Source organism: Barbus barbus, assembly GCF_936440315.1.
Source record: "Barbus barbus genome assembly, chromosome: 44".
Classification (NCBI taxonomy): domain Eukaryota; kingdom Metazoa; phylum Chordata; class Actinopteri; order Cypriniformes; family Cyprinidae; genus Barbus; species Barbus barbus.
The window spans coordinates 23,634,108-23,655,392 of NC_136722.1; the positions used below are offsets into that span (position 1 = coordinate 23,634,108).

General features: G+C 37.3%; 1 protein-coding gene and 1 gene segment (V, D, J or C); one reads left to right on the plus strand and one right to left on the minus strand.

Moving 5' to 3' along the window:
• Window positions 1–21,285, plus strand: part of LOC306863410 (Ig kappa chain V-III region MOPC 63-like) — a 773,265-nt gene that overhangs the window by 139,631 nt on the left and 612,349 nt on the right.
• The window catches only part of LOC306863385 (myosin phosphatase Rho-interacting protein-like), a 47,788-nt gene that overhangs the window by 11,933 nt on the left and 14,570 nt on the right, over window positions 1–21,285 (minus strand). For 4 of the 17 annotated variants that reach the window (XM_079406704.1, XM_079406708.1, XM_079406706.1 and 1 more), the window contains exons 5-15: window positions 21,103–21,187; window positions 19,115–19,301; window positions 15,507–16,191; window positions 10,064–10,223; window positions 9,706–9,813; window positions 7,398–7,454; window positions 7,199–7,267; window positions 7,032–7,121; window positions 3,584–3,693; window positions 1,224–1,959; window positions 953–1,069 (exon numbers count right to left, since the gene is read on the minus strand). In XM_079406704.1, the coding sequence (XP_079262830.1) occupies window positions 953–1,069; window positions 1,224–1,959; window positions 3,584–3,693; window positions 7,032–7,121; window positions 7,199–7,267; window positions 7,398–7,454; window positions 9,706–9,813; window positions 10,064–10,223; window positions 15,507–16,191; window positions 19,115–19,301; window positions 21,103–21,187 (2,404 nt within the window). Of the gene's footprint in view, window positions 1–952; window positions 1,070–1,223; window positions 1,960–3,128; window positions 3,168–3,583; window positions 3,694–7,031; window positions 7,122–7,198; window positions 7,268–7,397; window positions 7,455–9,705; window positions 9,814–10,063; window positions 10,227–15,506; window positions 16,192–19,114; window positions 19,302–19,839; window positions 19,894–21,102; window positions 21,188–21,285 lie in introns of all 17 variants that reach the window. The other 13 variants (XM_079406694.1, XM_079406699.1, XM_079406702.1 and 10 more) reach the window with 8 other exon arrangements.

A 21,285-nucleotide genomic window follows, 5' to 3' on the forward strand; every position in this document is an offset into this window, starting at 1 on the left:
AAAAATGCGGGAAAAATGTGAACAACACAATTAAAAAGGAAAAAAAGTGATCTAAAGAGAAACTACGGAATGAAACCTTGTGTTGATGGATAATACAAACGGAACTGTACAGAAAAAAAAATACAAGGGGAACAAGAGAAGGAAGAAGAAACTAATGGAGTAAAGGCCTTTGCACTCTGAGTGCGACGTGAAAAAGCGAGGCAAATCGCCGACGAACGGTGCTTCCAAAACGAATGTTCACCTATACTCTTCTTCGTTGTTGGTTTACACTGGTTTTCGAAACAGCGCCACCATTCTCACCCTTTTGTGCAGCAGCTGCTCCGGTCACATTATCCTAGCTTAAATCTTATTGGATGGCCCATGTTTTCGCTTTGCGAAACTGAAAAGATTCGTTGGACTGGACGAAAAAAAAAAAAACATTTGCATTGTCGGTGCGCGAATGTTCGCGGTCTATGTGGAAGCATCCATAGGAAGCTGTCGTTTTATTCCAGCGCGTCATCGTGTCCGAAATTCGTTTTGCTTTTTCACGCTCAGAGGAAAGGTCTTAACACTACACCAGATTATTATACAGCAACTAAAGAAAAATGAAAAACAGAGGAATGGTACCACCATACAAATTATGCAAAGAAGAGAATGACAATAGATACAAAACGGATACAAAGCCAAACAAAAAGTAGAAAAGCACAGCTGAAAGCTTGTCAGATGTTTACATTTGTTGTCTTCAGCAAACTTGTGGTTTGGTTACAAGAATTTTAACCAAAACCCAATCAGAGCCCAGGGAAAGAAAGACATTGCAGATCAGTTAGTACCACTCATTCTGTTTCATTAACACCCCAAATATTATATTAGTATTGGAAGAAAAAAAAAAAAAGCAAGAGATACAAACAAAACCTACAGAAGATTTTGATTTCTGTTTATTTTCTGACTACGTTCAGTTGATCTGTTTGGGTACCTGCAGTACGTATCCTTCCCTGGCACTCTGCTCTCTTCCACGGGCATCCTGAAGTTGCTCCTGTAAGATGCTGTTCTGCTGCTGGAGTCTCGCCAGCTCCCTTTGTGCCTGACCTAACTGTAGACATCAGAGAAAAGTTTGGAAATTATACAATGGTCAGAACTGACCTGAATTAATAAAATCAAGAGAAATCCAAGAAGTCTGTATCTGCACACTCATCGACATTTTAAGATGGAAAATGAGGCAAGAAATAAATAGTGATTTTTTTTACCTCTTTTTCCAGTGCAGTGCTCAGCTCTTGCGGAAGGGCTCTTTCTCCAACAGGTTCATTTGAGCTGCCAGTGATCGGTACCTGCTTTTCCTCTCTGAGGGGTGTTGTTTCTACCTCATGCCACCTCTGCTCAATTTCCACTTGGACATCAGAGTTTCTGCGGGCCACACTTTGACTGTTGACCTCCTGTGCATCTCTGGCATGGTCTACATCCATTCTCACCTGTTCCTGTGGCACTTTATGAGGGAGCTTTGATGGGGGCTCCGCCACCGTTGTCGCATTGACTGCGTCTGCTGTAGGTGCCGTCTGATTGCGGTGCATATATTCCTGCATGACTTCTTCATCTTGCTGTGGCAACTTATCAGTATGGCTGGTGGTAGTAATCGAGGATGACGTCTGATGAGAGGAGGAGCTAGAGATGGGAGAGGAGTCAGCAGAGGAGGTGGAGGAAGGAGAAGATGAGATAATGACTGAAGAGTCTGCCCTCTTTATTAAGGGTGGTCCGCTCTCGTTTTCCTGTCCTGGACGGAACTTAGACCAGTCGAAGGTTTTAGACCGTCCCTCGCGCTTGTTGATTCGACTCTTACGGTGATCGGAAGGAGGCACAGAGTCTGTGATGTCCTCGTGTGACTTTTTAGCTTCAACTACAGAGTTGTTAGAGAGTTGCGAAGAGTTAGAAGGTGGCTGGATGTAGTTTTGTTCCACATTTGATCTGGTTCGCTCTTCTGGAAGGGAACTGTGAGGCGAGAAGACACTGAATCAATAAACTAAGTATCTGAATTACTAGTGGTGTTGGCTAAGGCAAGCATTACAGTTACTACTTCAATATGTGTTATATCACAAAGCATTGTGGCATATGGAATTGTGAGGAAATCTGAATTATTCCTTATTTGTGGACATAATTGTACCAAGATGTGTTAAAGACAAGAAATATGCTACAACTGTCAAAAAACACATACCCAAACCGCTGAAGACAGGATGGTTTGATTAATGGTTACTAGGGTGAGGAAAACCATCTGGTCACTGCATGGCATTCAACCACTGTCAAACATGTCGCTAAACACTCATGTGTGCCTGCGCTGCAGGGTGCGATCTAAAAATGGGCACTGATGCAATGCTATTTTTTCATCTCCTTCAAAGAAGCAACTGGTGTAACATCACAAGAGATGGAGAGACACTGGCGAGTTGTGAACATCAAAATACACTGTACCAGCCTAACTTAACTAGCTGCCGATATTTCTTTGAAGGAAAATCTTACAACAAAATTTGCCTTGTTTTTCAATTGGATAATTTTATTATTGGATGATTTATTACTTTTTGAATGACTGACATCTTTGACAACAAATGCCTTTAGCTTTGTTAAATGTCCAAAATGTGTTAAATATCCACAGTTAAGAGGTTTAATTTAGGTCTATCCAGTGTGAAGTTGACAAAATGTCCATTCGTTCTGACAGGATTTCACACATATGACTTAATCGTCTCGCATCTGGTTAGCATGTGGTGTGAAACAGCTGGAAAGTCAAATTAGGCAAATGTGTTAAATGTATTTAATAAATATAATGCTGTTAAACGGTCTCAAAAATTAAAAGTCCCAAACAAAACAATCAACACCAACATTGTAAATAAACTGGCTAAACACACAAAGCGGTGGTGTAACAACTCCAAAATAACCAAGCATACATTGCAAAGGCTCTTCCACTCCATGTAATAAAACACCATTAATAATACTAAATTAACATGCTAAATTAACAGCTCCATTATAAACAGAGCAAACAACACAGGCAAATGGGAACAGGAATTATTGACATAGCAGACAGAAGCCAGAACATCATGAAAGCACATCGCTACATTCAGCTCTGACATAACACGCACACACAGGTTAGAATAAGAACTGGAAATGCCAACCTGGGCATAAGAACTGAAAGTTTCAGAGACAAGTTTTTCCTGTAGCCGGAGCAGGAAAAACACAAGAAAAGAAATTAAAAAAGGTAAGTTAGGAACAGAAGAAAAGATAAATAATTACAAACAAAAACAGTGGAGTTTGAGGAACCATTTAGGAGACAGAAAACAAAAAAAACTCAAGGAGGAAATATGAAAGTTGATGTGCTCAAATGCTTTATGGTAAGTATATACTGTTTATGTAAGGTTGTGGATCTTTAAAGGTTAAATGTCATTTCTGTGCCACTAGCCACAGCAAACTGAACTGGTCTGCCATTGCACAGACAAACAAGTCAAACAGACAGACTTGACCTTTAATTTAGAGTATTCTAATTAATTGACAGAGGGAAGTTTAATGTATAAATGCTTGATGTTCTCTCCTTTTGTGTCCTTTTCACACTAAACATGATGTAGAAGCTCACCGTGTGACATCAGGAGCGACGGTGGGCCGCATGTTCTTCAGAATGGCCTGAATCCAGTTCCGACGTATCCCAGAGGTCATAGCAGACAGCGTGAATGCCCCTTCCTTACTCTGAGAGGAAGACGAGGACATGAATGAGGAGTCGAATGATCAGATGAGTTAACAAATGCATGACAGTGAAACAAACAGAAAAAAGACTGTGACAAATTCCAATACAACTGTAAATCCATGTTTTGACAAATGAGTTTCTATAACTGACTTTTCCAGGCATGATTGGAAAAGGATTATTTAAAAAAATAAAAAAATAATTCAAAAGGTAATGTTGTACTATATTTTTTTAATAGCTCACAAACAACCAACAATTTCCATGATTTAGTGACTTATTCAGCTCTAAATATTTTTTATGCGAAGAAATATAATGTTAATATTTATATAATATTACCCATTTAATATTATATGTTGAATATAATACATTTAAGCATAAAAATGATATTAATTACAGGAAATCAGATTTTTAATAATTTAAAATATTTTTTTTACACTATTCCTTGATATTTCCACTTGCTGTGACTGTGGGACACTGTAAATCACAAAAGAAATCAACAAAAGCGTGTCACAGTCTCACATCTTTTATTCATAAAAACAATATTATTCCACAAGAAATGGTCCAATCACATACTTGAATAAAAGTGATATATAGCTCAAATGAAAGAGGAAAAGGAGTTGGATCAGACGGAAAGAGGAGTTTCAGATGCGAGTTTAGCATTATGTATCTAAGGCATAAAGATAGCAGGCTGAAGTTATTTTTACAGTTGTTATTCATTTCTTGACACTGACGCCCTGCTGTTCGTCTGTACACAGAGACGGCCAATGCTTTCTGCTATTTCTGACATCTCTAAAATAACTTTAAAAACAGCGCCGGGGAACCTACAGTTATTCGCCACCTCGATGAACAACACAATATCAGGTACATCTCAACAGCTTTATTAATAAAATACAGGAGCATGCAAACCAAGCATGTATAAATGTAAACTACTGCATTATATTTTTACTTCTTTTGAAGTCTAAGTGGTGCTTGCCTGTGCAAGACTTGATGCCAGGATGTTAAGGTGTCCTGAATATTTTTCAACTGCTAGGGTGTTATGGGGGATTGCAAAGTGACCCATAACAAAAGTATCCATAAGATATTGTGGTCTCTAGATATGACCCGGGAGACAAAGTTAATGTTAGGGGTGTCCCGACTAAGGATTTTCATAGTCGAATCAGGATTTTCGAATCTTGCCGATAGTCGACTGATAGTCGGTCAAATCATGTTTGGGGGCAGGGCAAAATACAAAATACCAAGAGTCAAGTCAGACAGTCATAAATACTGACGTTAACACATGGAAAATAGCCTAACGGATGCCTCGCAGATACAAACGGGGTAAATATAATTTTATGTTTTGATTAAAAGAATTCACAACATTTTTTACAATAGTGCTCTCATTATAACATCCCGTATATGACCGCAGATTAATGGTCTACATTTCTGTTTTGAGCTGCGCGCACTGAAGATGACCAGTAGATTGAAGCATATGATGACAGGTTTTTAATCAATGGGATTTAACTCATTTATCTCATATAGAATACGCTTATTTATAAAACAAAATGCCTCGAATGCATGAATGTGTCTGCGCGGCTCTGAACTAACTCCTTTTGTGGATGCGTTCTTCATGCAACAACGTGCAGAAACACAGCAACTAAACTCTAAAAATTCACAGCGTTTTATTATAATGTTATGTATCGAACAGTCCCAGTCATAGTCATTAATATTCTGCATTGCTGTTTGTCCTGCTCGCGCTGCACGCTGAGAGATAACGTTAAATCACAGTATTACTACAATGAAGTGCTTTACTGCAACCAAATGCACCTTATACGAGATAAATAATATATACATGATATATATATATAAACCAGCTGAAATGTTTTGAAATCACTTGTACCCTACCTGATCGAAAAAAAAATCCAGTCTTTCACTTTGCCTGTGTCAGTTTGAGTCTTGCTATTTTTTTTTCAGATACTTATTTACAGCATTATCATAATAGGCTGTATAGTAACTTATTTGGAGAAAACCGGTAGTTCTATGTGAGATCAGACATTTGAGCACCCCCATATAGCCAAAATGGCATGATCACCCAGCGAATATTCGACTGAGTCGAATCAGGTTCGAAGCATCAAATCGTCGACTATTCGGGGTCACCCCTAGTTAATGTATGTATTTTTCTGCAATTACCAGATGAAATTTCGAGTCAAATCTCTTATTTGCAAATTATAATTCACTAATGTTAAGTATGAATTTTATAATACTATTGTTGTTTGACAAAGCCATTAATTAAAAGGCAGCGGCTATTTACACTAAGTGCAAATAGCATATTTTTTTAGCGATAGATGCTATTTACAGTGTTAAATAGCAAGATTTTCTGCTATTTATACTACTTATTGCAAATAGTGGCAATTATCTGCACCTCAGTATTGTAGTACATTATAAAACAGTACACAATAATAAGGTATTGAGTGTAAATTATAGTCTTAATTCAAATTATTAAATGGATGCCACCTTATTGAGACAATAAAGCCCTCCCTACACCTACTCTAACCCTACCCGATAATTTTATTTTCAGCTTTTTGATTATTTCCTTCATTTTTATTGAAAATAAATGCCTTTCTGATGTCATATGAGATTTGAAAAGGGAGAAAAAAAAAGTTTGGCAAAAGGCGGGATCGAACTCAGGTCGATCGTGTCAAAAAGCATGCGAATTACCATGTACACCACTGAAACTGATGCTGAATTAGCGTCTTTTTTTAATGTTGATTAACGCCATCACACGTTAGTGGGCGGAGTTAGTGTAAATAGCCTTTGCCAACAAGACAGGCTATTTGCACTAATTTAAATTGTAATAAGTGATTACTATCTGAAAAATCGTTTAATTTTTATATTAAACACAAATATCTGATTTTAAAATACATCTATTTTCCCCATTGTGAAGTCAAAAGAGTCTCAGACGAGCATCTGATGTGTGGCATTGGACTTGTAGGGTGTTATTTCATAGGGATGCAATGATGTCACAGCTGCTGACAGATCAGGTGACATTAGTGATGAAACAATGCTTAGTGAGGAACAGCGTTAAGGTTACAGATAACATCACCACAGCTTTATTTAGGTGAGAAAACATACCACTGCAAACCTACCAGACATATTTGTCTAGCATCAATACCTCAAGAGCGCAGGGATGGGCGGAAACATATATTACAGTATGAGATAGGGTTAGCTAAAGTAGTCCTGTCTGTTGCCCTGATGTGGTTCATTATGCATTATGCATATACATTTCTGGTCTATACGTTATACCAGCCTTACTGTACAGTCTTTATGAGGTGAAATACAACTGAGACAATAAAACAGAATCACTCACAAGGATTTGGAAGCCATAGTTCCTCTGAACTGGGAATTCGGTCACATCGTAGCACGTTGACAGATCGACCTCTCCGTCCAGATTAGCGGCCTGAGAAACATGAGGGACATTGTTAAACAGTCACATGATCAAAAAAAGAGGGGTTAATGGCTGATGAAAACACGTACCTCCTCAGCGATGGAGTCGCGGTAGAACCTCAGGCTCTGATCGGTCAGAACAAACCAGTGTTTCTTCCACTGAGAGACAGAAGCAGAACAAACCTTTTGAATAAACTCCATATTAAATATTAAAACATCTCCGAAGCACAAGGACATCAATTCCTGAATGGTTTCGAAAAGCTCTTTGAAGAAATAATTTTAGACTCACCAATCCATCTTCGTACAGTTTGGTCATCCATCCTTTCTTAAAATTCAGCAGGTCCGGCTGAAAAGAGATGAGAATAATAGATGAAATTAATAAACTACCAACGTTAACAAAAAACACACAGTGCTGCAATAAATGTTTTAAAGCAGGGACTGTTTATAAATATTCAATTGAATTATTTAATCTAATTCAGTTTGATGCTTATTCAATTCAATGCTATAGTTCACTGGAAAAAAAATGGATTTTTATATTTTTGCATAAAAAAAGTAATTTTGTTTCATAAATAAATCCAGAGTCTTGCTCCATATTTTTCAGATTTTTAAGTATATTTTGCCCTTTAAATACAATTTATCTTGTAGCCGGGTTATTTGGTTTAAGAATTAAAACTTTTATTTCCACATACCAATAGAGAAAATGACTGGCAAAAGATTTTTCTGAACACAGACCATCAGAAAAAAGAATCATATCGAAGATTTTTGTTCACGCTGCAAAAAATGCTTATCTTACTAAATTTTTTTCGTCTTGTTTCCAGCCAAAATATCTAAAAATTCTTAAATCAAGAAGGGATTTTCTAGACAAGTAAAAGTTATTGTCTTGTTTTCAGCAAAAACATGTCAAAATTAAGTGAGTTTTTGCTTGAAACAAGAAGAATAATCTTATTTCAAAGAGAAAACAAGTTTATTTTGCTTGTTCAGAGCAAAAATTTACTTAATTTTAACTTGTTTTTTCTGAAAACAAGACGATTTTTACTTGGCTAGAAAAATCCTTCATTTAAGTATTTTTAGATATGTAAACAAGACAAAAAATCTAAGTAAGAAAAGCATTCATGATATTTCATCTACTTGCTATATAAAAAAGGGGTTCGGGAAATTTTGTTTTAAAGAACTTTGCATGCAATTAGCAACATTTAAACACCTTTGAATAAGACATTAAGAGTTAATGCAACTCATTAAATATGCTAAAAAATCATAACTAATATGGAAAAGAATAAAACTGTATATTCAAGAGAGTCTGCATATAAAGTTTGCCTCATAAAACCACCACCAAACACAGTCAGAAGGGTCCCGCACAAATACAGGCAGTAGTACCTCACAAACCTGTAAACAAACTAATCTACAACCAATAATAATACAAAACCTCTACCATCTAATGCAAGCGTTTAGAGCAGATCCGGTTGGGCTGAGATCACACCCACCGGCCGTTTGCTAGTTCGAAGTTAGGTTCACAGTACCTTAGTCTTGTTGAGTTTCATCTGTGACCTGTTCTTCACACGCTTCTGACTCACATGCCGTCTTTCTGTGTGTATGAACATGAATCTGTGTTCTCATGTGTGTGTGGGTATGTGTCGTGTCTCTGGTCCTAACACTCGAGCAAATGCTATTTATAATCAGGGGTGGTGTAGTGGTTCTGGGTTGGGTTTGCATGAACAAACTACTAACAGCTGAAACACACAGACACTCTTAGACAGCCCTGCAGTCCCTTATAAATAATTATGCTGTGTTCTTAAGAGCAATTAACTATAGAAGCATATTTTATAAACACACTTTAGTTTATATAACACTTACAAACCTATTTTTATATATAAAAAAAAAAAGTGTTGCATGAGGACTATGCAGTACGATTTTTAATTTTGCATGTAATGCAGTATAATTCTAATCAACAATGTAAAGGAGAACTATTTATTGTGAAAATCATACAGAGTCATAGACTTTTGCATCTTCATGAAATACAGCGACACAGAAAAGGAAAGCTGATCCAGAGGTCAGATGGCGGTATTCAGTATTCAGAGGCCCCCTTTGGGACTTTTACAATGTTATGTACATTAAAATATGACACAGTCATGCACAACTAACTATTTCTGACTAGAGTGATACATTAAATGAATTTAGAGGAACAAAAGACTATGATACTGAATGATGTGGCAGCATTTGAAATGAAACTCACCTTATTCTTAATGAAAAATATTACATTTTTCTATATTCACAAAATGGCAATTTTTTTATTTGATTTATGTACTGTTTTAATTCGTTTTTTTTTTTAATTCTTTATTTAAAATAATAAATAAAAATTAATAAAATAAAAAAAAATTCTTTTATTTACTATATTTTTAATTCAATTATCCCTTAATATTCCCCTACAAAAGTTCAATTTTGTTGTTTATAATTTAATAAAATAAATGCATAAAATAAGTGTCATGCATCATAACCAGCGCTATTATACATTATCGTATATAAAATATTGCAATTAAAAATTCTTGTCAATTATAGCCATAATTAAAATATATTTATGTGTGTAATAAGCGTAGTCTTACAGTCATGAGGGTCTCTGTGGCTCTGCGATCCAGACTTTTGGCTCTGCGATAACCAGCTTGTGAAGAAACGTCATCTGTCTGGCGTTTAGCTGAATCCAGTGAAAATTCCTATAACAGATTAAGAAAGAAATTAGAAATGAATGAATTCAAAGAAATTTTACTGTTATTAGGCCTCCTTGAAATTTCATTACAAAACAGACAGTGACTCTGAAATCTGATTGGATGATATTAGAAGCTCTTAGAACTGGCTTACTACTTTAAAAATACTAAGTAATTCCCTGAACATTAACAAATGTTTAGTCTATACATTCCTGCACACTCAAAGTGCTATATTGCAATTTATACAAATAATGAATACCTGTTTCTGATTGGAGAGGCGTCTCTCATTGCGTCCTGCTCTCTGATTGGCTGTTTTAGAATAAGAAGGGGCGGGGTCTGTTGAAGAATTTGTTGTGTCCATTTGCTCTGGAGTGCTGACAGTATCATTACACTCAAATCTCTCGATGACCTGTGAACGTCTGCTGCAAAAAACACACAGAGAGGTCAGAAGAGAAACAATGGGAAAATGTAGCATAAACACACCACAGATCTTCAGACTCTATTTCTGACTCCAAAATAATGCCTTAAATCATAAACTGAATAGAGTTAAATGCAATGCATAATTCATAAGGCTTGTAATGCATAAGGTTCTTTTTTCCATTTTATTATATTTTAATAAAAATAAAAAATAAATCAATAAATGTTCATTTTCAATAATAAAGTAATAAATGCAATATATATATATCTGCCTTACACTGCAGGATGTTTACATCTACTGAGAGAGAATATTTAAAGGAAAGATGGGGGGAAAAAAAACATTTCCTCTGTTAATTTCTGGTCAGTCAGCTGAAACTGATCATTGTGAATAACCTCAACGCTGTCATAAATCAAACAGGAAATGAGGCTGGAAATTGTCTCTCATTGTTTTCCCTCTATTATGATGTTAAAGCTCTCTCGATTGCCTCAGAATGTCTCAGTTTTAATTAATTACATTCAAAGCTGATGCAATGTAATAATAGCAAATTAGTAGTGAAAAATCACTTCTTTTTTTATAATGCAGCAACTCTTGGCATGCAGTGCTGCACCATTTCCTTTGTGAACTGGAGCTAGCTAAGGATTTTAGTGTTTGAACCTGTAAGGCTTTTCTCAACAGCAGTAGAGTATCTGAGATGTCACTGATTTGTGGTTTTTGTTTAACATGATGAATTGTGTGTGTCTTATAAGAGCAGATGGTAGAGCAGAGGGACAGACACAGGAAACCAGTGACAACAGCCATGAGCAGAACCCCAGACAGCAATCAGTCTTTGTCCCGGTGTACACCCATGTGTTAGTAGGAATAATTCATCTTTAACACCTGTTTCACACTGAAATGAAGCAGCAGCATACATGCATTGTTTCACAGCGTTTCTGATGCACAACACTAATATAATTCATTAAAATACATAATTTCTTTATTTAAAACCAATAAATGAAGGTCATTTTCTCTCACCCCTTCATATTTACCTACAAAAGTTCCATTTTATTGTTTATAATTTAATTGAAAAAAATATACATCCTAAAACCTTCTACCTCTGCTATGTATCATAACCATTAAAATACAGTGGATATAATACATTACCATAAATACAATACTGTAATTAAAAAAATAATGTCATTTATAGCAATAAATTATTGTTATTATTTATGCTCAAACTGGGAATAGAAATATAACAGGTCAGCTGTACTGGCAATTGAAAGTTTGTTAAAATGACTTATTATTTTAATGATAATTTGTGTGTTATATATTTATTCGCTGAACATTCAGAAATAAATTAAATTACATTTTAAAATATAGTCAAATAGAATACATTTTTTACATAATATTCATAATATACTGCTTTTTAATTATATAAATGCAGCTTTGGTGAGCCTAAGAGCATAAGAAAATTAAACTTTCCAAATTTTATTAACGGAAATATACAAATTTTTTATACATTTATAATATATATTTATAAATATTAAATATTTTCTCCAATTATTATTATAAAGGGGGTCCTGAGAATTATTATTATAAAAGTATACAAAATCTAAATTTACATTTAAATGATAAAAATGTCAGCAAAATGGAACTTAAAAGGTCAGGCTATAAACTGCTTAATCATCTTTGCATCGCTGTGCTGCTTAGGTAGCCAAAATAAATAAATATCTGCCAAAATATATATGCGCTGCTTGCGGTGTGAAAAAGGCCTTAGTTTTTATGTCTCTGATTCGGAGATGTGCGTGTGTGTTATAGTTTGGCACCAGCAGGTGGAATGAAAGTAAGCAGTGGTTGTGTCAGGGGGCGCGGCAGGGCACGGCACAGGGCAGGAAGTGCAGATTGCCTGTAAAAGAGAAGAAACAGATCAAATAAAAAGCAAAAAAAGAGCATGAGAGAGAGAGAAAAATCAGAAATGAGAGGAAAACAGTGCAGAACATTTTTAAATCACAGTTACAGAACTGAACGGCACAGCATTCAGGACTGCATTGAGATTCCAACAAAATGGAAGAGAGATTAGGCTGGAAGTTCAGTTCTACACAGTGTTCACTAGATAGCGCTAAAGCTGCAAGAATGAGATGAATGTCATGATTCTGAGTGCTAAAGGCACAGCATTAGCTCAGACAGTTAGCAGTGTATCCTCCCTGCGTCCTGAGTGTCATTGACAGGTTTTTCCTGCCGGCTCCAGCAGGTGGAGATATAACCTCCACGCTCGCTCTGAGACGTAAACACAGCAGGCGTGTTGGCTCGGATTGAAGAGCAGATTGTGTTTATACTGCAGGGGAAGTAGCTGCGTATCTTTAGTTCCCTGTTCAGAACTGTCTCTCCTCAATTACAGTCAGACTATGAACTAGGCTAATGAGGCTATAAAACATGAACGTCTCTTAAACACGTTAAATGCATGTATATTCCAGTAGAATGTGTGTGTCACTGGCTCTGGTACAAACTCTAATGACTTCTCTACCTAGACAGCATTTTTAGGCATCATAAGCACAATACCAATAATAGATGCAGTGTCCTTTTGCATAAATTAAATTATATGATGATTATACACTTTAACGCCACTGAAAAGTACAGATAGAAAATAGCTATTTTAATAACCACTTCAGCACATATTTGGGTGTGCTGCATATTTTTGTGCCTATTAGAGCATCAAGTAATTAACTTAACTACATGTTAATAACACAACTAATTTCTTCATTTTTTCTATTGGAATACACTGAGCAAAATATATTTTATTCAGAATGGATTAAAAAAAAACATGTAATTAAAAAATGAATTCTTTAACCAAGTATTTGTGGAGACTATGCTATTATTGGTAATTTTGTTATAATATTACTTGTTAATATTAATTTTATTTATTTTAATATTAATTTTTAAAACATTGATATTAATAAGAAATATTGATATTATTTTAAAATATTATTGATAATATTAATGTCTATTATTAACCCTGTAAAGCCTAAAAAAATATGAATTTTTAATGGAACAGTTAATTGAACCTTTAAAGAAAAATCTAAAAAACAAGTGTGCATATGTTTATATATTTGATAGATCAAGCTTTTATGGCTCATATAGTATGATATAGAAGAAAAAGGAGGGAAAAACACCTGGATTTTATTTAGAAGCATTAACTGAGCAAACATATGCTAATTTGGAGCAGTATAAACTATTAATCAGTACTGATCATGTTGATCATTTAGAAGCCTTAGAAATGTGTGTCTCAAATGATACAGTAGGCTTAGAATACCAGGCTAATGGAATCAACTGAACGTCTTTTAAGCGCGGTTTAAAGGCCGGGACACACCAAGCCAATGGGCCGTCGGTGAGCGCCTGTGGGGCTAGTTTATTTGGTGTGTGTGTGTGACAAAAAAGTGACGAAAACTAGTAAGTAAATGGACGGCGGCACAGACAGGGTGTTCTAATGTTACGTAATCTTTCCCAAGCATTCCAATATGTGAATATTTTCATAACAACACGAGCTGCTTAAAATGAAGAAAGCGGTGCTTTGTTTACATTTTGCCAATCTGTGTTTATCTCGTATATCCTTGTTTCGGTTTCTCCTTTTGAATGACGAATATTTACTATTGATAGCTGCTAACATAGACAGCTAATTCCTCTCACGCAGGTGCAGAACCGTTTTAGTTTGTAGTTGGCTGTAGTCTGTGCAGCAGAGCCCTGCACGGGTCTCAAATTTAGACCCTGGCCCGAGACACTCAGGCCCTAGCCCGGCCTGTGTCCGACAGCTTATCAGAATTACCAGCCCGACCTGAGCCTGTTTTTTTTTCCCCTTCTCCAAAAACAGCTTATAGCCTACTACTGTTTCAGCTATTAAAATAGTTCAGTTTTGGACTGACATGTAATGGCAAAGTGATTATATTGTGTTTCGGTTTTTTATTAAGTTAATTTAGAAAAATGTTCGGAGCATTTTTTTGTGCATTAAATATACGTTTTTGTTTTTTAAAGTAACGACCAAGCGGCCAGCGGCCAAGCGGTCAGCTCACTGTCCAGACAGTGAGCTGATCATAGCCTATATTTGATAAATTTTGCCTTCTCAAATCAACACGACTTGCCTAAAATAAAATCTATAGATAGAAAACAGTCCAAGCATATAACAACGTTAAACCTAGATAAATGTGTGCTATATCCAAGTTTGTGCGGAGAGTGGAAGCTAAAGCATGCTTTGCAGGACATGGAGACATCACTTTTTAAATTTTTTTTTTTCAGTGGACACAACTTAATATACGCTGTCATTTTTGCTCATAAAAGGTAAGAGTAATACATCATTCGGAACTGTAAAGGGTCTACTTTTATTTGCGTGCACTCACAATATCAACAAAACGTTTATAACTTTTTTATAAAATGAAGAAAACAAACATGATGTGCTTTCTGCCGTCTCGGTCTTGAACAGGAGCGCTTCACAAAACCGAACCAAAACTCAGCAAATACATGCCTCACAGACATGACAAATATATCTATAGAAAGCTTTAAATTACTACTTAACGAAATAAAAAAAACTCTTTCATTATAATCATAATCCGTAAAGATGCACTTCTCTCTAAAGGCGCATCTAATGAGGAGATGGCAAGTCAGGATTGGCAACTTCATTCTTGCGACACGGACTCAGAAAACACTAATTTATTAGTAAATAATTCAAATATCTCCATACTATTTCCCCCTGATACATTCATGGTAATTACTTTTGCTGGGGCTTTGCGGCAAGCTTTAGCTTATTGTGTGCATTTGAACGCAGAACTCTTCAGCTGCGCTGACGGCACTCGCTGCTGCGGGACACTAAACACCGTCGAGTCGCTCTTGACAGTCGCGGCACGGTCTCGTGTTGTTTCCACCAGCGCAGCAATTTTTCATCACTAATTGATGGATGTCTAAAATATAAAAATATGGAGAAGACTAAAACAGGCCTGAGGCCCGGCCCACATCTGAACTATGACGTGCAAATTGGCCCAAAGGCAAAGTTGGAAATGCAGGGCTCTACTGTGCAGTGTGGTGTGTTCAAGTGCAGGTTTTTGGTCCAGACGCTGCCGATGCAAGGCGACAACACCATTGGCTTTTGTTGCTGCTAGTTCTTTGAAGACGGCTTGGTGCGTCCCAGCCATAAGCGTGCCAATTACAAGAGCTGCCACCCATGTAGAGTGTTTCAAATCGGTTACTTATAAAGATGCTGTCTAAGATGATAGGGTTTGAAACAGAGCCTTTGTGTGTGTATGTAACTGTACAATGTCATCACCTTCGTTCACGTCCAAACAGCCGTTCCACCTCCTCCCTGCCCGGGCTCCTCGCACGCGATCGCAACTCCTGCCGTTTCTGACTGGATCGGTACGCATCCCGGTGACTGAGTCTTCGGGCCCGGGGCACATCTGCCAGGGCAGCGTAACCCTGCCCACCTCGCCCCGCCCTGCCCAAGGCTCCACCCACACGGCTCTCCTGACTCTGCTCAGAGTCTAAAGAGCTCTGAGAGGAAGACAGGGACGATGGGAGGATGTTTGCATGCGAGTTTGGACTGGAGAGCCGGTCTGGGCTGGGAAGGGGACAGAGAGTTGCATCCGACGAGGGCGGGGAATCCAGCGCTGGAACGTGCTCCTCTAATTTGCTAAGTCTCTGTGTGTTGTGTTTGTGAGCGCAGGTGTTATGTGCAATGCCGTAAAACTGTGTGCTACCAACGCTGTGTGGGTCATGTGACGTGTGTTTGTGTGAGTTGATTGGAGAGCTGAAGAGCTCGGGATCAAAGGAGTGATACCTGGAGCGAGAGGAAGAGGAGGATGTGGTGGAGGAGGAAGAAAGCAGATGCTGCTGCGGTGGCGAAGGCTCTTGCTCCTGCTGGCGATCTTCATCTTCATTGGGTTTGGGTTTTTCCAGCGAAAAATATCCACTCTCCACCCGTGGCTTGCGACCAACACTCGTGTTCCCTGAATCTGAGCGTGAGAAAGAATGAAAAATCACAGTCTGTACCTTTGTAAAACTACACCATGGAAAATTACAGCTGCCAAAATACCTAGTTACTACTGCAAAATCATACTAAATGAATCTGGGATCTCTGTCAAACAGTGTAAGATGTTTTCAAAATCTGTCATTTAGTTTAATAACAAGAGTGGTGACTAACAGCAAGTTACCGCAGTTTTATTGAGGTAACAATCACTGCAGTATTCTGTCGGAAATGATGGTTAGTGTGGTTTTTGTGAGGGCAGTGAGCAAATGTAATTAAATATTCTTTTCGTTTAATGTGTTTACCCAGAAATCTGAGGTCAAGTGACTATTATGTGTGAAGTTGTCATTTTCCTTTAGGACCAAAAAAGCCAGTTTCCTGGTGATTATAATCACACGTATTGAACATGATGCATGTGACGCCACAGTCACAGTAGATATTTAACAAGATTTTATGAAGAAAATATGGCCAAAACTCACCACCAAAACAGAATGCAACAGTGTCTACCCATTTTTTCAGCGGCCTTGGTTCAGGAAGCATTTTTCCCATTCATTTCTCCCATAGGGATTTCTAGAAGTCTTTGTTTAAGAGTTATAAGTAGGGATGCACAATATTATCGGACTGAAATCGTAATCGGCCGATAATGGCTTTAAATGTAAATATCGGCATCGGCCCGATATGAAAAATTATGCAGATATGTCTCGCCGATAAGAGGAATACATTAATTTACATGTGCTCAGGGTGTGCTAGCGATTAGATCACATCAGCAGTGTGGCTCATTCTTGAAGCAAAGTTTTGCCTGAATGATGATTAGATTCACTGTTTTGAATCACTGCATTTAATCTGTGAAAGCACGTACAGAATGAAGCGTTCGGTGCAGAGCCGGCGTCAGGGCACCTCTATCGGGGGGGCATTTACATTTCTAGGGGGGGCACAAATCACGTTGTGTGTGTGTGTGTGTGGGGGGGGGGGGTTGCACAGAGCGTGCAATCTGTGATCGCATGCAGTTGCTGACTGCAAATCGCTTTCTTGTGCGCGCTGTTTTATCGGTACTTTCGCTTTCAAAATCGATCGCGTTCAGCAAGGAGGGGAGAGGATGGAAAGTGGGGGGGCACAGTAACTCGTTTGGGGAGGCACGGCCCGCGAGTGACCCCCCTTGGCGCCGGCCCTGGTTCGGTGTGTGACAGACTAGAGTAAACAGTAATAGCAAGTGTAGAGGCAGCAGCCTCTAATAAAGAGGTTAATAAAAATACAGTTGTTCATTGTTTATTCATGTTAGTTCACAGTGCATTTACCAATGTTAAAAATACAACTTGTGATTTTTTTAAATGCATTAGCTAATGTCGAAATTAACATTAACTAAGATTAATAAATGCTGTAAAAGTATTGTTCATTCTTAGTTCATATTAACTAATGAACCTTATTGTTAAATGTTACCAATTAATTGTATAATTGTAATTACATAATATACTTTTCTAAAGCTGAAGTCACCTTATGTTAGAATATGTATAACTTACTATTTTAACTAATTGCAAAAGCTGAATAATCAAAGTTTACTGATTAATCAGTGAAATAATCGACAATTAGCCAATTAACCGGTCTAATAATCGTTAGATTAATCGATTATCAAAATAATCGTTTGTTGCAGCCCTACTCTGCATTAGCAGTGCTAGCCTTTGCAAATAAACACTCCACTATTAATACAAGCCTGTTATCTTTACAGAAAACTACTCGGTTTCAAAGTCAGCTGATTATACTGTGCATAATAAATTCGCGTTTATGAATTACACAGACAGGGAGCACCGCGAGATAAAAATAACAACATAGCTGGTCTCATGCCATCACAAACTTTATAAGTCCCACTTCTGATTATGAGCTCGACAACTTCAAGCGATCGACTCACATTACTTTCATTTGCAACTTTTAACTACCATCTTTTAACTGAAGACAGCATCAGTGAAAACACACAGAGACAAAGATAGCTTTAGCAATTAGCCTTAGAGTGCAAAGCAGCTCTTTCAGAAAAGCTATCTGTAAAACAAACACGTGATACTTACTTTGTCTAGAGCTGACGTTCGCGCACGAAGCATTGGTATTAATTCCTAAACATATAGGGGACGTTACCGATTTTTTCCGGGATATTTCCTTCGAAAATGAAATTTAACCACAGTGTCCTCGGCTCAGATGAGGGGAGATTATGGCGACTCCTATGTTCATTAGTGCATCCCAAAACACAACACTTGTAAAGCCTCTTTGGCGCTGGCATTGTATATATCTCCAGTAATGGCGGACCACAGCTTCTCACTCAGGGCTGTGTTTATACTAATAGGCCAGAGAGCGTCACAAATGAGCAGGATTTTTCCCCCTCGGTGACGTGAACAGAGGGAGAATCTGAAACAGCTCGTTTGGAGAGACTGTTTATGATTTATTGGTTTTATAAACAAATGAGTTGGTGGATTTTTAACATTATAGGCTGGTTGTTTTCACACACTGCGGCCACACAACTGTGTTCAAACACCTTATAAAAGTGATTTTTGCATAATAGGTCCCCTTTAAAAACAAGTTGAAACAATGCAGACTGATGTCTTCAACAAACAACAAACTTTTAGCTCACAATGGGTCTGTCTTTAAAGGTTTATAAAGTTAAATTCTCCTTTAGAGAAAATGAATGGGATTTTTACTTTCGTAACTTGACTGTTGCACTGCATGTTATAGTGTTGTGGGTGGTTGCTATGAAGTCGCTAAGGTGTGGCGAGTGGCTTGAACGTGCATACTTGAGTGTTTAGAATGTACTAATTTAAAATGTTTTTACTGGATTTCAAAATTTTGTCAGCTGAATGACTGACACCCAGGTTCACGCAGCATGTCATAAGCTTGTTTTTGTTAGTTTCTAATGAATTCAGTGTTGGTACCCAGCTGACTCAGGTTGCCGGTGCTGTAGCTTGTGGGTAAAGTGGCTCGACTCCATGTTTCCTCCTGCCACAGAGTGGCCCTGGTGGACAGCACTCGCTCTGCGTGAGCTATAGTGCTGGGGAGACACACCATACTGCTGCTGCTGCTGCTGGTACTGGTGACCGTCACCTTCGCAGGACCTGGTTCCTGAACACAGAGAGAAAGAAAGAGAGAGACATTCAGACAAGCATAATATTTAACTAACCCATAGTCAAGAACAAAGAGCTCTTTGATGTCAAAAACACCTGTGTGTGTGTGTGCAGACAGATACACACGAATGTAACTGTCTAAACTTGCAGGCTGATAACAAATGAGCTATTGTGCCATGATTTCATACACACGCTGATTTACACTCAGCACCACACCCCACACTAAACACACACTCGCAGATTAGAGTCTGTGTCTTTCCTGTTTCCACCTGACCGCCCAGTAATACCTTTTTGATTAAATCATAAAGTCACTCAGCGCATTTTTCTGCATGAAACCAGACACACACACACACGCCTGCGTGAGCCACCCAGCGTCCCAGCAGAAGCACACACATGAGAATCATTTACTGGACAAATTACGATGAGGTTCTAATTCCTGCCAATCAGTTGATCTCCAAAAACACCCAGATTTCATGTATTGATCAGATCCCTGTGCTGCGCTCTGACTGGTTGGATCATGCAGGTTCTGGACTTACAATAAACCCATGGATGTTCTGCTGGGAGCATCGACCTGTTAGCAGATCAGCTGCCTGACAAAAGATAGGTCAGGAGGTCAGAGCAAAGGAAATCAAACCTAACGATACAAACATAAACCGTTTAAAACACTCCATTAATGTATTAACTAGAGGATTGAGCAATAAAATAAACAATAACCAAAAGAGACAAAATATTGTTAGAAAAAATGGCTGAGAAAAAATAAAATATCATAAAATATGTAAAAATAAATTATTAATAATAATAACAATAATAAATCAAAAATATCAAAGAACATCCTAAAATGTTTTTTGGACAGGTTTTTTTTTTTTTTTGGAAGAAAAAATTATTAACAAATATAAATGAAATAAAATAATACAAATAAACTATCAAACTTGGCCATATTTATATTTTTTAAATATTTAAGAATATAAAATTAAGTCATAAAATATATGAATAAAAAATAGCATCAAATATATTTCTATATAAATATGAGTTAGAAATTTGTTTGCTCTAGAAAAAAATAAAATCAAAACCTATAATATAGATAGAAAACATAAAACATAACATAAAAACAAAATGTTTAGGATTTCTGAGATTTAGGATTTTCAAGATTTTTTTTTTAAAATACATTTATATATATACACATAGAAATTGACTTTATGATCAACTTTTCCCCTAATTTGTGCACTGGTTTTCCAAGCAGACCTGTGTCACAAGATCCTGTTTAGTAGAACAAAACACTAGCCAATAAACCATCTTATCTAAGAACTAGAAATAAGGGTTTTTCTGAGCTACCTGTGCATGAAGATGAAGAAACACCTCCAGATTCCAGAGTAGATTCTTTTTGTCAGTCATTCACCAAATGAGGTGAGTGAAATACTTGGCGAGGCTTTGCATGTAGGTGTGTGTAAGTTTGTAATTGTAGCTCAAGAATGAAGACAAATCGCATGCTTTGCACGGCAAAACTCAAACACACATCAGTTACATCCAGACGAGGACACTGGTTCCAAACTCTAGTAGATGGAACGCTGGCCTGATTAATTATGGTCTAGTGCTGGTTTAGCTGGAGGACTAACAAAACCATTCAGTTCACCAGAAAAAATTAGCCAGTGATTTACTGACAAAAATGCTTGCTGGTTAAGCTAGTTAAAGCTAAAAATGAAAAAACTTTTAAGCTGATTTTAAGAGACTAAATGTTTAATTTGGGGATGAAATATTCCTTTTAAAATCTCTCGAGTCGGTGGACCTGTATATACGTGTACCTGTGGCGTTGGTGTTTCCACTTTCCGTTTCTTCTTCTGGTTTTGTTTATTGGTTCGTGGGAACACCATCAGCGCCTCCTGCCACCTTAAGACGCAAACAATTTCAAAACACCAATTAGTTATCTAATTATATAGTCTGTAATGAGTGTATATCGCTAATTACAATCAGTGAGTGATCACATT